The 21,024-nt window shown below is 42.4% G+C and overlaps 1 protein-coding gene across 3 annotated transcripts in view; it reads right to left on the minus strand.

The window, feature by feature from the left end:
• The window catches only part of ALPK3 (alpha kinase 3), a 204,118-nt gene that overhangs the window by 119,610 nt on the left and 63,484 nt on the right, over window positions 1-21,024 (minus strand). For 2 of the 3 annotated variants that reach the window (XR_010179291.1, XM_063926567.1), the window contains exons 2-3: window positions 16,578-16,818; window positions 6,319-6,440 (exon numbers count right to left, since the gene is read on the minus strand). Coding sequence is in view for 2 of the 3 variants with exons in the window: in XM_063926567.1 (XP_063782637.1) it covers window positions 6,319-6,440; window positions 16,578-16,747 (292 nt within the window). In the remaining variant the exon portion in view is untranslated. Of the gene's footprint in view, window positions 1-6,318; window positions 6,441-7,863; window positions 7,898-16,577; window positions 16,819-21,024 lie in introns of those variants that run through there. The other variant, XM_063926568.1, reaches the window with a different exon arrangement.

Here is a 21,024-nt window from a genome sequence, read left to right on the forward strand (position 1 = left end):
AAACTGCCCTATTGCATGCTCCCATACCGTTACTACCTAAAACCCAAGACAAGCTTACCATGCTACTTTGCATGGCGGCTAAATCTCTGATCGCTAAATGCTGGAAAGACCACAAACCTCCCTCCAAGGCATTGCTGATATCCAAAATTAACTATATAGCCAACATGGAATATATTACAAGCCTGAGGAATAACACTGTGGCACAGTTCCACAACATCTGGTCTCCTTGGTACCTCGCTCGATCTTTATTGATGCCCGGACTATGTTGATACTGCTAATTCTGCTGACTCAGCTGATACCCCCATCACCTCTGTTATCTCCCTCTCAGTCACTAATACAGAGAACTGTTCCTATTTTCTTATCTCCTTATTTGTAACATCCCCAATATTTCCCTTTTATTAAGATACACTCTCTAGCTTCTTCTCCTCCTTCCTTTTCTTTTTCTTTCCTACTTTTACTCCTCACAAGATTACACCAAGATTTGGTATAAATTTTATTATACTATATCGGTAAAATAAAACGAGACTGGTCAGATACACGGCTAGAGTTTTGCAGGGTGCATGTTACTAATGCCTGTTGGCCTATAATTTCATGGAAATGTCGCTATTGTTCTGATCAGGTGTGTAAAATGTTTGTTTTCTTGTTCGATATCCTTACCCTGCACAAGTTTGTTCTTGTTATGTTATGACTTCTGATCAACCTCAATAAAAATTCTAACTTTAAAAAAAAAAAGAAAAACGCTGATCTAGAGGGTTATACGCTGTTCAGGAGAGACAGATTAAACTAACGGGGTGGAGGGGTATGTCTTTACGTAAAGCCGTTTTTAAAATCTGATATACGGGAAGATATTCAGGAGGGGACTGTAAACACTGTTGAGACCTTATGGGTAGAAACTGCATGCAGGGGTAAAGGAATAAAAAAGTTAGTATTGGGTTTATGCTACAGGCCGCCTGGTATCAATGTGTCTGATGAGGAATTGTTACTGAAGCAAATTGAAAGAGCAGCAGGAGTAGGAGACATAGTAGTGATGGGAGATTTTAACTATCCAGAGATAAATTGGAAAAACGATTCATGTGATACTGCTAGGGGCAATATGTTTTTAAACACACTAAATGATAACTACTTAGTTCAACTAATTGAGGAACCTAGCAGGTACAATGCAATCTTAGACCTAGTATTAACAAACAATGGGGAATTGGTATCAAATATTATAGTAGGGGAGCCCATAGGAAACAGCGACCACAATATGGTCACATTATTATTATTATTTTTATTATTATTATTATTATCCTTTATTTATATGGCGCCACAAGGGATCCGCAGTGCCCTCTACACAGTACATAATCAAATGAGCAAACAAGAAAACAGCACTTACAGTACAAGACAATATAGGACAGATATAGAAAACCCGGGGTTAGGTGCCAACAAAGGGAGTATGGAGTATAAGATAGTGTAAGTAAGAAAAGGCACATGAGGAAAGAAGTCCCTGCTCTTGCGAGCTTACAAACTAAAAGGTGAGGGGCTAACAGACCGGAGTGACACAGAAGGGGTAGACAGTGAGCATAGGCAAGAGGGTTAGAAAGAGAGTTGGCTGGGTTTGGTGAAGAAGTGGGTCTTGAGAGCCCGTTTGAAGGTTTGTAGAGAGGTGGAGAGACGGATGGGGAGAGGTAGAGCATTCCAGAGATAGGGAGCAGCACGTTGTAGGTAGGAGTGGGAGGAGGTAATCAGTTGGCAGGAGAGATGGCGTGCATTAGCAGAGCGAAGAGGACGGGTGGGAATGTAAAGAGAGATAAGGTCACAGATGTAAGAGGGAGAAGAGTGGGTGAGGGCTTTGTAGGTGAGTGTGAGAAGCTTGAATTGGATTCTGAATGGGAAGGGTAGCCATTGAAGGTCCTGCAAGAGAGGGGATGTGGATTTAGTACGTTTGGTGAGGAAGATGAGACGGGCAGCAGCAATGAGGATAGATTGAAATGGAGAGAGGCATTTTTGAGGGAGGCCAGATAGGAGGAGATTGCAGTAGTCCAATTTGGAGATGACCAGTGAGTAGATGATGGGCTTAGTAGCATCCTGGGTGAGAAAGGGTCTAATCCTGGAGATGTTTTTGAGATGGAAATGACAAGTTTTTGATAGGTACTGAATGTGTGGTTTGAAGGAGAGGAAGGAGTCAAGGATTACTCCAAGACATCACACTTGGAGGTTAGAGGAGATAGTTGTGCCATCAATGGATAACGAAATTGTGGGAGGTGAGGTTGTGCGGGAGGGAGGGAAGATGATCAGCTCAGTCTTAGACATGTTAAGTTTAAGAAAGCACTAGGACATCCAGGAGGAGATAGCAGAGAGACAGTTGGAGATACGAGTGAGGAGAGCAGGGGAGAGGTCAGGGGAGGAAATGTAGATTTGAGTATCATCAGCGTAGAGATTATATTTTAAGTCAAAAGAGCTAATGAGCTCACCTAATGAGGATGTGTAGAGAGAGAGAGAAAAGGAGAGGCCCAAGAACAGAACCTTGGGGGACACCTACTGGTAGAGGAAGTGGAGTCATGAGAGGAGACAGAGAAGGAACGGTCAGAAAGGTAGGAGGACAGCCAGGAGAGAGTAGTATCACGCAAACCAAGGGAGTAAAGGGTTTGCAGGAGGAGAGGGTGGTCTACAGTGTCAAAAGCAGCATAGAGGTCAAGGAAAATAAGCAGGGAGTAGTGGCCACTGGATTTAGCAGCAAGGAGGTAATTGCAGACTTTCGTGAGGGCAGTTTCAGTGGAGTGCTGAGGACGGAAACCAGACTAGAAAGGTTCAAGCAGTGAGTGGGAAGAAAGAAAGACAGTGAGGCGTTGTAGACAATACGCTCAAGGAGTTTGGAGGCAAAAAGGAGAAGAGAGATGGATACTGATGGAGACATTCAATATCAGTTTTCATAAGAAGTCCTATACTGGCTCAAGTAGGACTCTAAACTTTAACTACCTATGCTTCTCCTATACTTTATTACGCCTCACAATTTTCCACTACTGTGATGCCTTGGGGGGGTTCATGGCTGGGCTGATTTGGGGGTGCCCTGCATCCCAATGTGAACCCCAAAGTGTTAGGGACTTGCTCGATAGAGGTGACCTCGACGCGGAGAGCAAGCCCATATCATTGGCCAATTATATGCTACCAACCTCTTATTATATTATATAGTGTAATTTTACAGTAATGATTGTATAGTGCATCTGCACCCATTTCTTCCCCTGGACTCTAAACTTTAGTAAAGCCAACTTTGACATGATGAGGGAAGCTTTAAGGGATATTGAATGGAAAATTTTGTTTTAAGGAAAAAATACTACGGAGAAATGGGATGTATTCAAATCACTGCTAGATGAAAATACTCTCAAATTTATTCCCACGAGCAGCAAAAAAAGGAATAAAAATCCCAAACCAATGTGGCTTAACAAAAAGATAAAGGAACTTATGGGCAAGAAAAGGCAAGCATTCAAAAAATACAAATCTGACGGGAATGCAAAGTCATTTCAGCACTATAAGGATTGTAACAAAATATGCAAAAAAGAAATAGCAGCGGCTAAAGTAGAAACTGAAAATCTAGTAGCAAAGGAAAGCAAAGCGAATCCCAAAAAATTATTTAAGTACATCAACAGCAAGAGATTAAAGAAGGAGAGTATAGGCCCTTTAAACGACAAGTTGGGAGTCTTAATCAAACATTATAATGACATAGCGGACAAACTAAATGAGTTTTTTTCAACGGTATTTACAAGAGAGGACCAAATTCAGGGACTAACACACAATCTCAATAATGATAATGTCCCACTGATAAGTGCTTATTTAAGTGAAACTGGAGGGAGGCAGGTTCAGGGGAAATTTAAGAAAAAATTACTTCACAGAAAGGGTAGTGGATAAGTGGAATAGCCTCCCATCAGAGGTGGTAGGGGCTAAGACTGTAGAGCAATTTAAACATGCTTGGGACAGGCATATGAATATCCTTACAAAGAATTAAGGTTCAAAAAGGGTTGAGATTACCTAAAGGATAAAAAAAAAGGGTCAGACTAGATGGGCCAAGTGGTTCTTATCTGCCGTCAAATTCTATGTTTCTATGTTTAAGTGAGGAGGTAGTCTGTGACTGATTAAAAAATGTAAAGATTAATAAGTCACCGGGTCCCGATGAAATTCACCCAAGGGTTCTAATGGAGCTTCACTCTGAACTTGCAAGACCGCTATTTTTGATCTTTAAAGATTCAGTTATATCAGGTATGGTTCCCAAAGACTGACGTATAGTGGAAGTAGTGCCAATATTCAAAAAGGGAAGTAAAGCTGAACCGGGTAATTATACACCAATTAGTCTTACATCTATAGTGGGCAAAGTATTGAAAGGTATTCTAAGGGATAGTATTCAGACGTTCCTTGAAGCCAATAAGGTCATTAAAAGGAATCAACATGGATTTGTGAAGGACAGATCATGTCAAACCAACTTACTTGGCTTTTATGAAACAGTAAGTGCAAACCTTGATCAGGGTAAGGAGGTGGATGTAATCTTTTTAGACTTTGCCAAAGCTTTCGACACAGTACCACCCATGCGACTTATCTATAAACTACAAGAAATAGAGCTAGGGAGCACAATATACACTTGGGTCAAAAATTGTTTAGATAATAGGGAGCAGCACATTGTGGTTAATGGATCATTTTCAAATTGGACTGAAGTGCTAAGTGGTGTGCCACAAGGGACTGTACTAGGACCACTATTGTTCAACTTTTTCATTAACGTCCTAACAGAGAGCTAGAGAGCATGGTGTCAATTTTTACAGACGATACCAAATTGTGTAAGGTTATAAATATGGAGGGGATGCTGAATCTCTTCAGAACGACTTAGTCAAACTAGAAGCATGGGCAGCCAAATGGAGAATGCGCTTCAATACAGACAAGTGTTAGGTAATGCAATGTGGTAGCAAGAACAAAAATAACACCTACATACTAAATGGGGTAATATTACAGGATTCTGTACTGGAAAAGGACTTAGGTGTTCACATAGATAGCAAACTAAGCAGCAGTACCCAAAGTATGATTGCAGCAAAGAAGGCTAATAAGATATTAGCATGCATAAAACGGGGAATTGATGCAAGGGACGAGAGTGTTATACTCCCATTATATAAATCACTAGTGAGGCCACATCTTGAATACTGTGTACAATTTTGGGCACCATACTACAAAAAGGATATCCTGGAGCTAGAAAATCTTCAGAGGCAGGCGACCAAACTAATTACGGGCATTAAGATGCTGGAATACAAGGAAAGGCTTGCAAGGCAAGGCATGTTTACACTGGAAAAGAGGAGACTAAGAGGGGACAGGATCAACGTCCACAAATATAGGGGACAATACACAGAGCTTGCGCGGGACCTGTTTTGGGTACACAGAGCTTGCGCGGGACCTGTTTTGGGTAAGATCAGCACAGAGAACACGTGAACACTCACTTAGGTTAGAGAGGAGATTCCGCACAATGCGGCGTAAAGGTTTTTTCACAGTAAGGACAATACATGTTTGGAATTCCCTGCCTGAGGGAGTTGTAACAGCGGACTCAGTCAACGCTTTTAAGAATGGGTTAGATAAATTCCTAATGGATAAGGCTATCCAGGGTTATGGTGCGTAGTCACGCACTATAGTTACTATAAAAAGAGGAATAAAACACAACGACTGACATCAGCGTCAGACAAAATTTAGACCAAAAATAATCCTGCATGGGAGACCACAAATAGGTTGAACTCGATGGACAAATTGTCTTTTTTCAACCTTAGATACTATGTTACTATGTTACTTTGCACTTTCTATTAACACTTTTCCGAGACACCACATCTGTAAGGTTATTTTGACAAATGTAATACAAATTAGCCACTTATAATAAAGGTAAATATACTGTCATCTCACATTTGATTAATATGAGGTAAAATCAAGTAGTATTTTAGAAAGAAAACACAACAGTTTAAATGACTAACCATTGTCAGTTATACTGTATAAGGTTTCATTTTAATGTGACAATATTATTGCACCCACGTTGTGTCATTTGTTGTCCTGCCAAACCGCAAACAATGGGCACAGATTCATTTTACAAGAGCCTTTAAACAGGCTAAAGTGGGAACACCATGAACTACACGTCTACAGTACACTTCTGTACATAAAGAAACATTGTAGGTCTGCAAATTCAAGAATTACACTTACTGGCATTTTAACACAACTTAATAGAGTGGTTTTGGAGGACCTTTGGAAAAACTACTGCCATAATTCTTTATATTTAATTTTGTCTTGGTATATGTATAAAGGGCTACTTTGAATATCTTCTCTTACCTGTCACCATGCAGATAAATTTAGCATCACATCCCTCAGACACAGCCCTGGCTTTCAACGTTGTCTCAAAACATGGCTGTGTCTCCTCAGTCAGTTGGGATATAATGTTGCAAAATGTGGTCCTGGCGAAAAAGGGACATGTATCAAGTACACTGAATATATGACAAGTGGTTTGTTAAAGTTCTATGAATACTAGTTATTACAACCAAAAAAGAATATGCAGTGCACAGTGTAGCAGGCAGCATTTACATGTAATGACCAAGGGTGGATGTGTTGAATAACATCAGTTTTTATTAATGACCATTAAAATCATTTATCATTAACTATGCATGAGTTAAGTCTTTCATATAACAACTGAGCTAACATTGTTGCTCATTCAGTTATTTATATGTAGACAAATTGCGGCTCCTAGTTTTGTGCTCTTATCTCACCATGTAACGAGACTATCTACCATTTATAGATGATTATGTACACTTCGGCCAGTATTCAACTAGCTCTGATAACTTACCACAGCTAATTGATTCGCCAGGGGCTAGTCGGCTAGCACCGATACCCTGCGCTTATTGGGGATTATTAGGCACCCAAAGCATAATCCCGGATAAGCAGCCCCCAGATCTGCGACAACACATGGGTTCAGATACTTATCCCAGATCCCATGTGTCATGGCATGAAAACGGGACATTTTTCTCCTGAAAAATTAAAATGGCTATTACTTTACTAGCCTGATAATGACCATCGATCAGAGATATCTGTATTCTCAGATCTTGAGGCATCGGAATTCCTTGCAAAATGCAAACTGACAAATATAAGCAAGGCCGGCAACAGAAATCTTGGGGCCCGGTACAGTGATATCTCTGGGGCCCCCTCAGATTATATTAAAGTGGAACGGAATTTGCTGCACTATATAAGAAACTGTTAATAAATAAATCTATATTAATACACATATATAAATATGTATATCTCTCCTTCCTCCCCCCCCCCCCCCAGTCTGTCTCTACACAACGACTTAATGCTGCATTCTCAGTTTCCCCAACCCATCCCAAAGCCATGTATGCCCTCACCAATCTACTCTTACCCTGGGGAGAGTCTCACCTGCACTGCGCTCCCCAGTACTCAGACCCAAACACTGTACAGCAGGTACCATGCGGCCCTCACACCCCACCAGAAGAGGTCGGCGCGGGACATGAGAATCCTGGCCAGCGGAGCATCTGCCATGTCCTGTAACTGCCTGCAACCGAGCTAAAGAGTGGTGCACACTCACGCTGCACAGTCACTGTGTGTGAGAGGCTTCTGTCGCTCTGAGGCTGCGGCCACACCACCTACAGCTTGCTGCCCTATTTGGACAAATGGCTTACATACCTACCAGGCACTAAGTGCCGTATCCTTGGGGCCCTTCTGACCCTTGGGCCCAAATGTCCCCATTGACCCCCTCTGTCGCCGTCCTTGAACATAAGTAACAGTGTGAACATTTCACAAATGAAAAACATACATTTGGTGCACTACCTATGGCAGTGCACAAACCAATACACAAACCGGTAGTTTTACCTTCCAGACATGTAATGGCGAACGACACTGGAGCGGCTGTAGCAAGCAAAAGAAACAGCAAATATTAGGAGACATGTAAGCAGATAAGCATTAGTGGATGAACACTGAGCAAATGTAACAATGCACTTTGGTACTGTAGACATCTCTGCTAGATCTCAGTCACTAATGATAGAACCATTACAACTGGGTAATAGTGATAGAATTAGAAAAGGCAACATTCTCACTTTCGGAATGATGCGTGATTGTATGATTTCACACTGCACAAGCTCTGGAAGCAAGTGAACACAAGTACAAGTGATGCAGAGTCGCACACAATTCAGTTTGATATCCACTTTCAACTGAAGGGGCGTAATTGAGTACTGGTACTGTATGAAGTCAGTACCAGCTTGGTGAAAAGAAAGCCAGGCAGAGTCTGCTAAGGGTGTCCTACTGTACATCAGACTCCTTTCCAACTGCAATTCTGGAGGGTTCCAAGCTAAATTACATAAATATAATGTGTGATCTGTGCAAACAATGGCTTGTGCAATGGGAGATATACAATGCAGCAAATGTTTGGGTATGTGAATGTGGCCAGCAACTGGGCTATGGGGGTCATTCCGACCCGTTCACACGCAGAGGTTCAACGCTGCGGTGCAAATGGGTCAGAAATGCGCATGCACGGCGGACGCATTGCGCACGCGTGTCGTTGGCCGTCGCCAGGCAGCGGTGCTGCCAGCGGAAAAAGTCTTCACAGCAGCGATCGCAAGAAGACTGACAGGCGGGAGGCGCTCCGGGGCGTCAACTCACCATTTTCCGGGCACGGTGAGGCGAATGCAGGCGTGTCCAGGCGTTTGGAGGGCGGATGTCTGACATCAAATTCCGGGACCTTCGTCGCTGGATCCGTCGCACAGGGTAAGTAAGTCTGACCCTGGTTTTGTTTTGCAGGAACCTTTTTTAGCATAGCAGGGCTGCACAAGCGAACGCAGCCCTGCTATGCTAAAATACACTCCCCCAAAGGCGGCGCCTAGTTGATCGCACGAGCAGCAAAAAGTTGCTACGTGCAATCAACTTGGAATGACCCCCTATGTCATACAGTTGTAAATCAGGGAATGGGAAAGTGCATTAAGTCACTAGTAAATAATTCACTGCGTAGGCACCAAACCAATATGTATAAACTGGGCCCCATTTTCTCTGGACATTCCCTAACCAAGCATGACTGTGTTTCATACATGAATTCAAAAATCTGACAGTGACAGTGCGCTGACAGGTTGCTACAGCAGAAGTGACCCTTGGACTTTACTGTCATTGGATTGATTTGTGGCTTTGCTCCTAGTGTGGTACAAATGACTAAAGATATAAAAATAAAATAAAAACAGGAAGGAATCAAGACCATCATAAAATGAGAATTTCCCTTGGATAAGTGCTCGATAAATTATGGAAATCACAAAGTACTGAATAAAGTTCAATTATCAATAATATTATATTTATGTTTTGGGGTCAAGAGGTAATGCATGACCCAGATAATGCAAATTTGTTATTGAAGCTCATACCGGCAATATAAAATTAAGGATTGTGAGAATGTATTAATGATCACCCGCAGTAACAGAAGATGGCATTAGCAATCAGGATTGGGTAAAAATCAGAACAGTCCAGACAATATGAGGCTGTAATCTCTCCCTCCCCATCTCCCCGGTGACTGCTGACACAGACACCCCTGCACCTTACAAGCTCCACAGTGGCAGATGTCTCTGCAGGGAGCCGGTGTGGATTTTACCCAATCTCTTAGCAATCACAGCCAAGCTCCGGAATGCTTCATATACCGGAGCCTCTTCGATTCTGCAATAAATCAGCCACAATAGAAAGTTACTGCGGTCGAAAATGGGAGACTGCAGTAGATATATCTAATACAGACCCCTGTAAATACATTCAAGGGAAACATAATATTTGCAGGTACCTCCCAAAAATGAGTGTTTTAGGAGGATATCCCGCACTTATTAATTGATAAATAGGCCCCTAAATACTCAATTATACATATTTATTCAGATCCTTGCACAAAGTTACACAGTCTTCTCAGAGCTGGATTAACAACAATGTAGCCGGTATGGTTGTCCAAAGGACAACATAACCAGTGTGGGGGCACTTTGGCATAATGTGAATTGGGGTTCTGTCTGGCATAATGCACACTGCAACACATCTGCTCTGCTGGGAGTATTTACACATTATACTTTTTTAATAACATTGCTAGTATGTCATATTGACAATTTTGTTGGTAGGTGCCCCAAAAATATGTTTCCCTGGAGCCCCCACAAACCTTAATCCAGCCTTTCCCTCTGGGCACATTTGTGGTTTAGCTCAAGGATGAGTCTCAAACATATATGACTTGGAACACGTCACCGCAAACAGTGCCAGATTGCAACTTTTACATTCCAATCACGGGGGGTATAAATACAATTTCCCACATAACGCAGGTGTGATGGACAGTTAAAGTCTTATTACTATTTCATGCAATGTCCAGTATAATGTAATTACAGGACATAGTGGTCACAAATAATAGAAGAATAATAAATATGTTGTGGGGAGTATGCCTGCTTATTAAATGTGAATGCTAGTAGTTTCAGCTCTGAACTGATTATGGAGAAATGACAGTAGTTACCAGCCCATCAGAAAATGACAGGACAACTTATCAGTAATGTCAGTGCCGGCGACTGAGCACGTCCGAATGGAGCAACACTTGAATTGCTTAGTCGGACGCCATCTAGTGGCCACCAGCGTGCAAAACACTTAAATTTCCTCCCATAGTGGTGAGGAGCAGCATTTGCCTTTTAATATATAGGATAAGGCTATTTATTAAATGTTACTGATTTTAATTTAATACTATGTATGGCTGGGATGGAATTGAATAAAAATTGCATTAAATTACTATTGGTATTCATCAAGGGCATGGAGGTATAATTATTAAATCTAGATACTTTTTATTTAATGTCAGGGCTGGTTGCGTAGAGGTAAGAAAAAAAAGAGAGACATTGTTTCCCCCAGCACCCTGAATGATAACAGTAACCAGATATAAATCCCACATGATATTAGAATTCAGAGATCTTGGTTACACATATTTGCGCAAATGTGTGTAACCAAGATCTCTGAATTCTAATAGTATGTGGGATTTATATCTGGTTACTGTTATCATTCAGGGTGCTGGGGGAAAAATTTCTCTCTTTTTTTCTTGCTTAGAAATACCCCTCCCTTTCGAGCACCTGAATATCATTAAGCTGATTGAGCATCTACCATTATATATGTTGGGTAGAGGTGTCAGGATAGGTAAATCCAGATGTACACTACCACAATCCTTTGTAATTTCTGTAGCTGCTGGGTTAGAAAGGCAATTATACATTGCAGCATGGAAAGTGACACTATAATAGCACTTACAGCTGACAATATACAGTAAAGTTACATAATAAAGAAAGGAGGGTGTTTTTTTAGATGCGTGAAATAGGGACACCTGAAGAAAGATTGCTCAATATGCAAAGCAGAGAATCAGAAAAACATTCCAAGAGTCTAAGAGGAAAGTAAATCACACTCATTAAAGCAGTAACTTGCAGATGGGAGTAGTAAAAGCACTTAATGAATTAGGCATGTCTATTCATGAATTACAATAATCTGATGTGCTGTTCATAGAATCTTGTCTGTAAGTCTCACCATAAAAAGACTCACCACTAAATTTCAAAATGACAAATGTATTCCTAAAGGAAGAAAGGCATTAACTGGAGATAAAGTGGTTGAATACCCGGATCATCTCAAAACTGTGAAGAAATAGGTAAGACTAAGCGCACAGAGGGAAGGAATGTAGCTCTAAAAGAGTCCTGCCATTCTAGTGGCTGCACACGACAAGGAGGCATGGTCACAACTCATGGGGCCATTACCTCTCAGCATGCCCTCGTGTCTCTATATGCTGGGGGCCGAGCAGAGTGCCGGAGGCAGAGCTGCTCGGCCAGCCCCCGTCTCATTATGCCAGGCAGCTGAGTTTAGTGACGGGAGGCGGAGTTGCTCAGCCAGCACCTAGCTCTCTGTGTGCTGTGAGGCTGAGCAGAGCTGTTGGCATGTAGCCATAAGGATCATTTATGTGTATTTATATGTATACACTGCTCCTGTATGCTGTCCTACTTAGCAATCCGTAAAATAAGTAAGAGTGGAGATCCATGACTACTCATTCCAATACACAGTAATGTGAGTGGTCATATGAGTTATTCACACCAGGAAGCAATAGGTACATAGTGACTCTTACAGATGACTATTTAAAATATACAGTCAATTATCTAATGAAGAAATGAAGAACAAAGATTGAATATTGAATACATTACAGGAGTTATGTAACAATGACAAGTAACAACAGCATGGATTTACTGGTGGGAGATCATGCCAAACAAATCTTATTGACTTTTTTGACTCTGTGACGAAAATAATAGATCAAGGGGGAGCTGTAGATGTAGCATATCTAGACTTTAGTAAGGCATTTGACACTGTCCCACATCGCAGACTGCTAAATAAACTTGAAAGCGAGGGGGTGGATTATAAAACAATTAAATGGATAAGAACCTGGTAGCAGGATAGGAAACAGACAGTTGTAGTAAATGGAGTGCAATCTATGGAGGGAAATTTTACCAGTTGAGTACCCCAGGGATCTGTACTCGGACCAGTTCTCTTTAATATCTTTGTTGGTGACATTGCAAATGGTATTGAAGGGAAAGTATGCCTTTTTGCAGATGATACAAAGATATGCAACAGGGTAGACACACCAGGAGGGGTAAAACAAATGATTGATGACCTAGCTAGGCTTGAAAAATGGTCAAGAACATAGAAACTACAGTTTAATGCTAAAAAATGCAAAATCATGCACTTGGGTCTCAAAAACCCAAAGGCTAAATATAGTATCAAGGGTACTATAATAGAAACTACTGAGGAGGAAAAGAATTTAGGAGTCACTATTTCAAGTGACTTAAAGGCAGGAAAGCAATGCAACAAAGCAATGAGAAAGGCAAGTCAGATGCTTGGTTGCATAGGGAGAGGAATCAGTAGCAGGAAAAAAGAAGTAATAATGCCACTGTATAGGTCATTGGTACAGCCTCATCTGGAATACTGTGTCCAGTTCTGGAGACCATATCTCCAGAAGGATATAAATACATTAGAGAGTGTACAAAGAAGGGCAACTAAAATGGTGCATGGCCTACATTACAAAACTTACCCGGAAAGGCTAAAAGATCTTAACATGTATAGTTTGGAGGAGAGAAGGGAAAGGGGGGACATGATAGAAACTTTCAAATATACCAAAGGTTTTAACAAAGTTCAGGAGGGAAACATTCTTCAAAGGAAGAGAAGTATTAGAACTCGAGGACATACACTGAAACTGGAGGGAGGCAGGTTCAGGGGACATTTAAGGAAAAATTAGTTCACAGAAAGGGTAGTGGATAAGTGGAAAAGCCTCCAATCAGAGGTGGTAGAGGCTAAGACTGTAGAGCAATTTAAACATGCTTGGGATAGGCATATGAATATCCTTACAAAGAATTAACAAAGAATTAGGGTACAAAAAGGGTTGAGATTACCTAAAGGATAAAAAAAGGGCAGACTAGATGGGCCAAGTGGTTCTTATCTGACGTCAAATTCTATGTTTCTATGTAACAAGCTTCAGTGAAATCCACTCACTTTTGAAGTGAAAATTGTGATGAATTTACAGGACATACATCAGACAACACAGCATAGATCACCGTATACACCAGCACAAAATGGAGTAGTTGAAAGGAAAAAACTGAACTGTAAATAAATGATCAAAAACATGCTAACACTCCAGATTATATGAAATGTACTGGGGTGAACCAGCAAGGACGGCTACTTATTTGCGACACAGTTTGTTCTCCAGAATACTGGTGAAAACTCCATATGAACTTTGGGGTGGTGAGAAATGTTGTCTACAACACATCACAGATCTTAGGCGCAAAGTGTTTTTCATTATATTTGTCATAAACCTGAGACTTAGTAGCTTATATCCTGTCCGGGGTTATTTCTATAAGGTGGGCCATCCTGTTCCAGGGTGATGTCTACACTTTCATAAGATGCATGGGAGTAGCCATGATGGATTTGATCAGTTGATTGCTAACATCCAGTCACTGCCTGTCTGCCGCCCTCACATGACTGCTCTCTCCTATTTTCTGTACCGTATATAAAGCTGCACTTGTCACTAGCACACTGTTGGAACAATGTGGAACATATCTCCTCTGTATACTCACTCTTAAGTGTGTGTGCCTTCTGTCTCCAATGCGCTGCCTGAACCTGTGCTTCTGCTTCTTGGAACTGTGCAAGCTACTTCTACCCTGATGCATGGGAGTCTATCTTATCCACTCTTCAGTGTTAATGCTATTGCCAGTATCCAGCCTGCATACCCCATCCTGTCTTCAGTGCTGCAGTGTCCTGCGGTTCGAGTCCAGTTTAAGCCTGCTGTTTCCTCTAGTGCTAGTCAGGTTTAAGCCTTCTGTTTTCTCCAGTTGTAGTCTGGTTAAGTTTGCCGTCCCCTCCAGCTCCAGTAAGGTACAAGCTTGCCATCTCCTATGACCCTAGTCTGGTTCCAGCTTGCTGAGTCCACTGATCCCAGTCAGGCTCCAGCTTTCTGTCCCCTCCGGTTCCAATCCATTTCAAGCCTGCTGTTTCCATTCTGATTCAAGCCTGCTGTCTACTCCAATCCCAGTTCGGTTTAATTTTTCTGTTTCCCCTGGTTCCAGTCCTGTGCTCTCTCCTCTGATTCCAGTCTGGTTTAAGCTTGCTGTACTCAAACGGTTCCAGTCCGGTTCAGCCTGATATAATCCTTCAGTTCCAGTCTGGCTCAAGCCTGCTATTCGTCATTTTGGATCCAGTCCACTTCAGCCTGCATATCTTCGAGTCTGTTCCAGTCCAGTTCCAGAGTTATTCCTGCAGTAGTCTGAAGAATTCTGATAATACCATTGACTATAATAGTGCTTTTAAGTGCCAAGTCTTCAGTCTACTATACCTTGTGACTTCAAGCAAGGCTTCTGTTTACAACTCTCTACTCACTGTACTATTGGTGTGGCCATCGATAGTTGTGTCCTGAAGGTCCTTTTGTTTAGAGTGTCGGGGTTCGTGCTGAGTCTGCAGTGGAGTGGTCGACTTTGGCTGTTGGAGCCTGGATTTATGTCCCTCTCTGAGGGTTTAGGCTCTAGGCACCTAGCTCTGGTTGTGCTACTACTAGTGGATTCCAGATGAGCTATTGATTATCTGTTCTGCTCCTGAATTCTCAAGTACTATTTCCAACTTCACAGTCCTGAGGTTCAGACCTGGGGCTGAGTTTCCCTCAATTGGTTCCAGGAGCAGGCTTTTGGTTTCCAGTGGTTGCCCTCCTCTCTGATGACACTAGGTTACTTCTCATGCTATTGGCTAATTGAGCAAACCCCTGATACATTCAGCCATTTTCATATATTCTTTGTCAGCCCAGTCCACGGGTCCTCACTTAGCTCACCCTCAAGTCCATGAAAATATCTCTGAATAAAAAGTGTCAAGCTACACAGCTTGAAAGTGGAAGAATTTCTTGTTGGATATACTAGTGAGAGGTTAAAAGATTACATTCCTATTCTCAAGGACAGACAAGGCATCCATATGCAACACTGTGACTTTGTTGAAGACATACAGTAAGGGATGATGCACTGCCCTCGCTGGATAGCTACATAGGAGGAACACAGCACTAAAACTACCACCATCTAATGATCAGATGACTGAGATGGAAGTTGTGTCTGGAAACATGGGTGAGAACACATTGTCAAGAAACGAGAACAAAGCAAAGGGTGCAACACATGAAAACAAGGGTAAAACACGTCTCATACAAGGAAGAATTTCAACAGCTGTAGGCTGAGTATTGCTTGGGAAGCTAAACTAGGGCTGGAGATGGCGCTGTTTCTTAAACTATCACTGCGCAGTCCTTCTGTAGTGAAGGTGCGCTCTCTCCTACCATCTGCCTATTAAACCTCCATGCTACAGTAGGTATGTCACTTTTTCAGGTACTTATCACTGTAAGGTTTATCCCACAATCTTCCTTGCATGATAATGCTTGATACAGAAGCATATTCTGCAACAGAGCTCTCATATACACACTATTAGTTTGTAAAACAGTGATATATCTGTATCTGCATGTATGCCAAAAAATACGTTGACCAGTGGTTACAGCTATACAGTATTAAATGTGGTGATGGCAGTGCATGCATAGCAACCATATCCTGTGCACCCTTGTTCCCTAATATGATACCTAATCATGTCTATAATTGAAGCGAGCAAAATGGAAAACCTGAGTATTGTGTACTATACATTAGAAGTGGTAACCATATTATTTGACTACCTGTCTGTTGGTTCTGATAACAGAAGCTTTCTATGGAAATACAAAAGAGACACCAAAATGCAAATGTGCAATCAATCCATACAGCAAAACACACATTTGTTATGATTAAGCAGCTGAGGGGTGTGGAGTGAGACGCTGGAAATGACCTTGTTTACCAAAGCACAATATGGAGCCCACTCACTTGAACAACACGATAAAGTGCTCCATGTGAGCAAGGAGGAAAGTTGTATATGCTTGGGCTGGGTTTGGTAGATGTCAAAATAATTATTCAGAATTTTTCTTGGTTTTTTTTGTGTACAGAATTTAATTTGGTGCAAAATGAACACAACAGAGAATGAATGTCTCCCACCTGTTCTCAGGCCTCACATTTAGCAGGTAACTTCGACTGTCTGCTCTGGGAGAATAGACTGAGCCATTGCTGTCTTCACTGTCACTTGTGCTCCCATTGCTACTCCCATGGGAGTCATAGTACCTCCCATTGCCAGAGTTTATACGATTCATAGGTCTCCGCGTGCCCATCCTTTAAATTTTCTTCTTATTAAATCAGCCGCCTGCGACTTCCAAGAAAATGCTCCTGTGGAGACTGTAACCTGGGGAGAAAAAGATTTATAACTGTAACATGTTATTCACTTTTATGTGTTCCATATCAAACTTGTTGGGCCAGGTGGTTCTTATCTGCCGTCAATTTCTATATTTTTTAATTTTAGAAAGCTCAACACTGCTTGTGTCATGGCAATTGAAGTGGAAATCACTAGAAGAACCATTATGAATTTGGCTGAACTATTGCTATCTTTTCTATTTTAGGTATTGAATAAGATAAAACCGACAACGGGAATAATGTAAAGATGTAAATTAGATTCAATGTACAATTTTCTATCAATAGAAAAGCTAATTGAAACTATTTTTTTTCTTTGTCTCACAAATTTGAAATTATCTTCAGATCTCACATATTGATCCCCTACTTCCCTGGATATCATGAGACTGGGATACAGAGAGGTACATTTACTACAAGTCGATTTTGGTTGATGTTTGATTGATGTTTAGTTGATTTATGGTCGATTGATTTTGTGCTTAAGGGGGTCTAAATCACACATCTACCAACAGATGATTTTTGACATTGTTTACAAAAAAATGCCAAAAATAATCTGTTAGTAAATGTGTGATTTAGACCTTGAAACATAAAAACGATCAAAAATGTACCCAATATCGACAAAAAAATTGATCAACATTGACTTTTAGTAAATATACCACAGAACGTCAAATTTAGCAACATGCCGATTCGTTGGACACCAATACCCAGAAGATGGCTGTGAAAATCTTTGTAATCACTGGCAATATTGGCAATGATAAGAGGCAGGGCCGGACTGCCCATCTGGCAAATCCAGGAAGCGCAGATGGCCTGATGGGCTGGCCCAGACATGCAGAGAGACTGTGGTTGGTTGGATGAACAGCTCAGCATTCCAGCACTGTGCTTGGCTGCCTGGCTCACAAAAGACATGGGCGGGCCCAGCAACTCTGCAACCCGGCCCTCTGCTCGGCCGCCCGGCATACAGAGACGGTGGTGTGCCGCGAGGCCAGGCCACTGTGACTCATGGCACACCCCCATGAGCCTTGACCACTCACACTTTTCATTCACGTGCTCCTGCGGTACATGCGCACAACAATATGCCAGGGCTGTATACAGCCAGTTCGTCCGTGGTAAAAGGAGTCTAACCATTTCACCAGCCAGTCCTGAATACAGTACATCTGCAGATGTATAAAACAACTTTGCCAGGTCCAACGAAGTCTAATGGAAAAAAATATGTATCAACTTGTAATCTGTTTAAAAAAACAAAAACAAAACAAAACATGATTGTAGTAAAAGGATTGAGGCGGTACATGAAATGCAGTAATCCCCCTTAAATAGGCTTCCCAATGGGAAAGCTCTCACCAGTGGAACCAACCCAAATTTTCTTGGACAGGGACTACTGCTGGCAATAGCTGGTGGTAAAGTTTTAGGAGATACTGTAGGGAGTTTCTTTTATAAATTACCCACTATGCATTAATCAGGGCAGATGAACCCTTTAGTGGGAATGATAATTTACCAACACATCTGCTACAGAGCATTATGCAGATCAGCATCTGCCAAACATCCCCTTATACTGTAATATTACTTTCAGGGAAATCCACACATACAGCTTCAGTACACTGGTGACATAAAGGACACTGCGACAAGGTCTCCAGTCAGATACTGTGAATTCTGCTAATATACTGTAGTAAAATGAGAGCCAGTGTTAAAACAAAAGTTTATCTTCATAATCTACAGTTATTATTTTAGCATTCCAGCACTGGTGATTGACAGCCAAATGCAGGCATCATGGCTATAATGTATCAAGATGCAGCTACTGTATCTATTTGAATTAGAAATTGTCAGTTACATTTGGATTACTGCATAAAATTAGTTTCCCACTGAATTTTAAAAGAGATATGCAATGTATGTGGGTGTGGTGTATTTTACTACATTTTATACTACAATTTTGCATCCATTTATAGGTCTAATCCCGGGGATTGCGGGATCAAGCGGCCCTTTGTGTTTTCTTACTGCCGGGCAGCATTGAGCGTCCTCAGGGCTGTAACACACTAGCCGGTTTTCCCCGGATGGCAAAAAGCCGGACAAAGTTTGTCCGGCTTTTTGCCATCCGGGAGAAACCGGCAGTGTCTGTCACACAGGACGGCTTTGAGCCGTGTGTGATGCTGTGCGCATGCGCAGCATCAGACACGGCTGCAGAAGAAATCGTTGTGTGTGAAAGCTCCCCTTCACACACACGGTTCACTGGCTCCAAGGACGGCCCGGCGGCCGCCTGGCCGCCGGACCTTCCAGTGGTGAGACCCGGCTGCAACCCGGCAGCCGGGCCGGGGCCGTGCAGTGTGAAGGGACCCTACCCCTCACACTGTTAACTACAATGCCGGCACGGGAAAAAGCCGTCCGGCTTTTTCCCGGCCGGCAACAACCGTGTAGTGTGTTTTAGCCCTCAGGGCGCTCAACACTGCTCGGCTCCTTCCTCCCGGCTCCCCCTGCGCAGCGTGACATGACGTCAGAGGTCACGCGTTGCAGTCAGACGCCCGTGACCCACTGCCGAACCCAAAGGAGAGTCGCTCGTCACTCTCCGCCAAGTCCGAAGGAAGTTTCCCACCCTTCCGCTCCCCACAGTATGGTGAGTTATGTGTGCGCGGGGGGGCGGACACACAGCAGAAAAGCCAATCTTGGATATCCCGGGATTGAGCATTTTTTCAATCCCAATATCCGGGATTGAAAAAATGGCCCGGGATTGGCCTCCCTAACAGTAAGCATACCAGCACCTGATTTTCGGGGGGTCATTTTGGTTTTTTTGTTTGAACTGGATATTTCTTGAGAGATATGTAACTTAACAAATATGTATGCCTTTTTGTGACAGAATATTTACACATAGGTAATGGGACTGTGTCCAATTCTACATGGAACCCTAAGGTGTCCAGCTTAAAATGTACAAATTGCAGTCTAAAGCAGGGTACACCCTGTACAATCACCCTGCTGATCGGGTTAACATTCCCGATCAGCAGAGCAATGTGTCCCCGGCTTGACCTGGTGCTGACACCGGTATACACATATACAATACAGACGTGAATTGTATACGTGTACAGGCTTCTATGGGATTGGGAGGCGGCCTGACAAGTATTAAACAGTGCAAAAGATGTGACCTGGGAGCATTGTGTGGCATACTGTGAAATGGTGCACCGTGTGGCATACTGTATGAACGTAGAGCACTGTTTCATAATGTGAATCAGCGACACTACAATGTGGTATAATGTTAACTGGGAGCACTGTGTGGATTCATGTAAACTGGATGAATTGTGTGGCATAATATGAACTGGTGGCACTGTATTGCATAATTTGAACTAGGGCACTACTATGGAGCATAAAATGAACTTGAGCAAGAGAGAGTTATCTTTCTAAAATAATTGCAGTCCCTTTTGTTATGGGCCCACAAAGTTCTCATTATGCTCCTGGTACAAGTACGGTAGAGCAATATAGAAATACCACAGGATGTCTTTGCATTGTTGCTAAACCTACTGTATATCTTCGGGATGCGGTCAAGATCCTGCCGGACGGAATCCCGGCGGTCGAAATACCGACGCCGGAATCCCGACCGGCACAATCCCGACATATTCTCCCTCCGTGGGTGTCCACGACACCCAGAGAGGGAGAATAAATTAGTGTATCGAGCATAGCGAGGCACCGTGCCCGCAGCGTGGCGAGCTAAGCGAGCCCGCAAGGGGCTGCGTTCCGCTCGCCACCCCTGTCGGAATTGTGTAGTCGGGATTCCGGCGTCGTTATTTCGACCGCCGGGATCCTGTCCAGCGGGATTTAGTACTGATCCCCAATCTTCATGTCAGCAGTACACTCATCTACAAATGTCTTTTTTTTAATTCCACAGTGCTAGGAAACTCTTTAAACTGTCTCAGTGGAACAGTTCTCCCAAAGCAGTACCATAATTATAATGTCTATGGAGAACTTTGAATATGAAGAAATAAGATTCCCCATGTAGTTAGTTGTATAACGAAAAGGTAAACAAGAATGCATGAGCAGTAGCGAGGTCGGCCACCAATACTGAAAGTAGTGATCCTTGCATGTCATTTTTATTACATCCCCACAGGCCATAATTTGTTATTGCTGCAATAATCTGCAATAATACATTTTGTTTACAAGGTGTAAAACCTTATAATTAACAAATGGTCCCATAGTGTGGCCAGCCAAGCATGGCATAACCTGGAGCTGG

Source organism: Pseudophryne corroboree, chromosome 6 (genome assembly GCF_028390025.1).
Source record: "Pseudophryne corroboree isolate aPseCor3 chromosome 6, aPseCor3.hap2, whole genome shotgun sequence".
NCBI lineage: Eukaryota > Metazoa > Chordata > Amphibia > Anura > Myobatrachidae > Pseudophryne > Pseudophryne corroboree.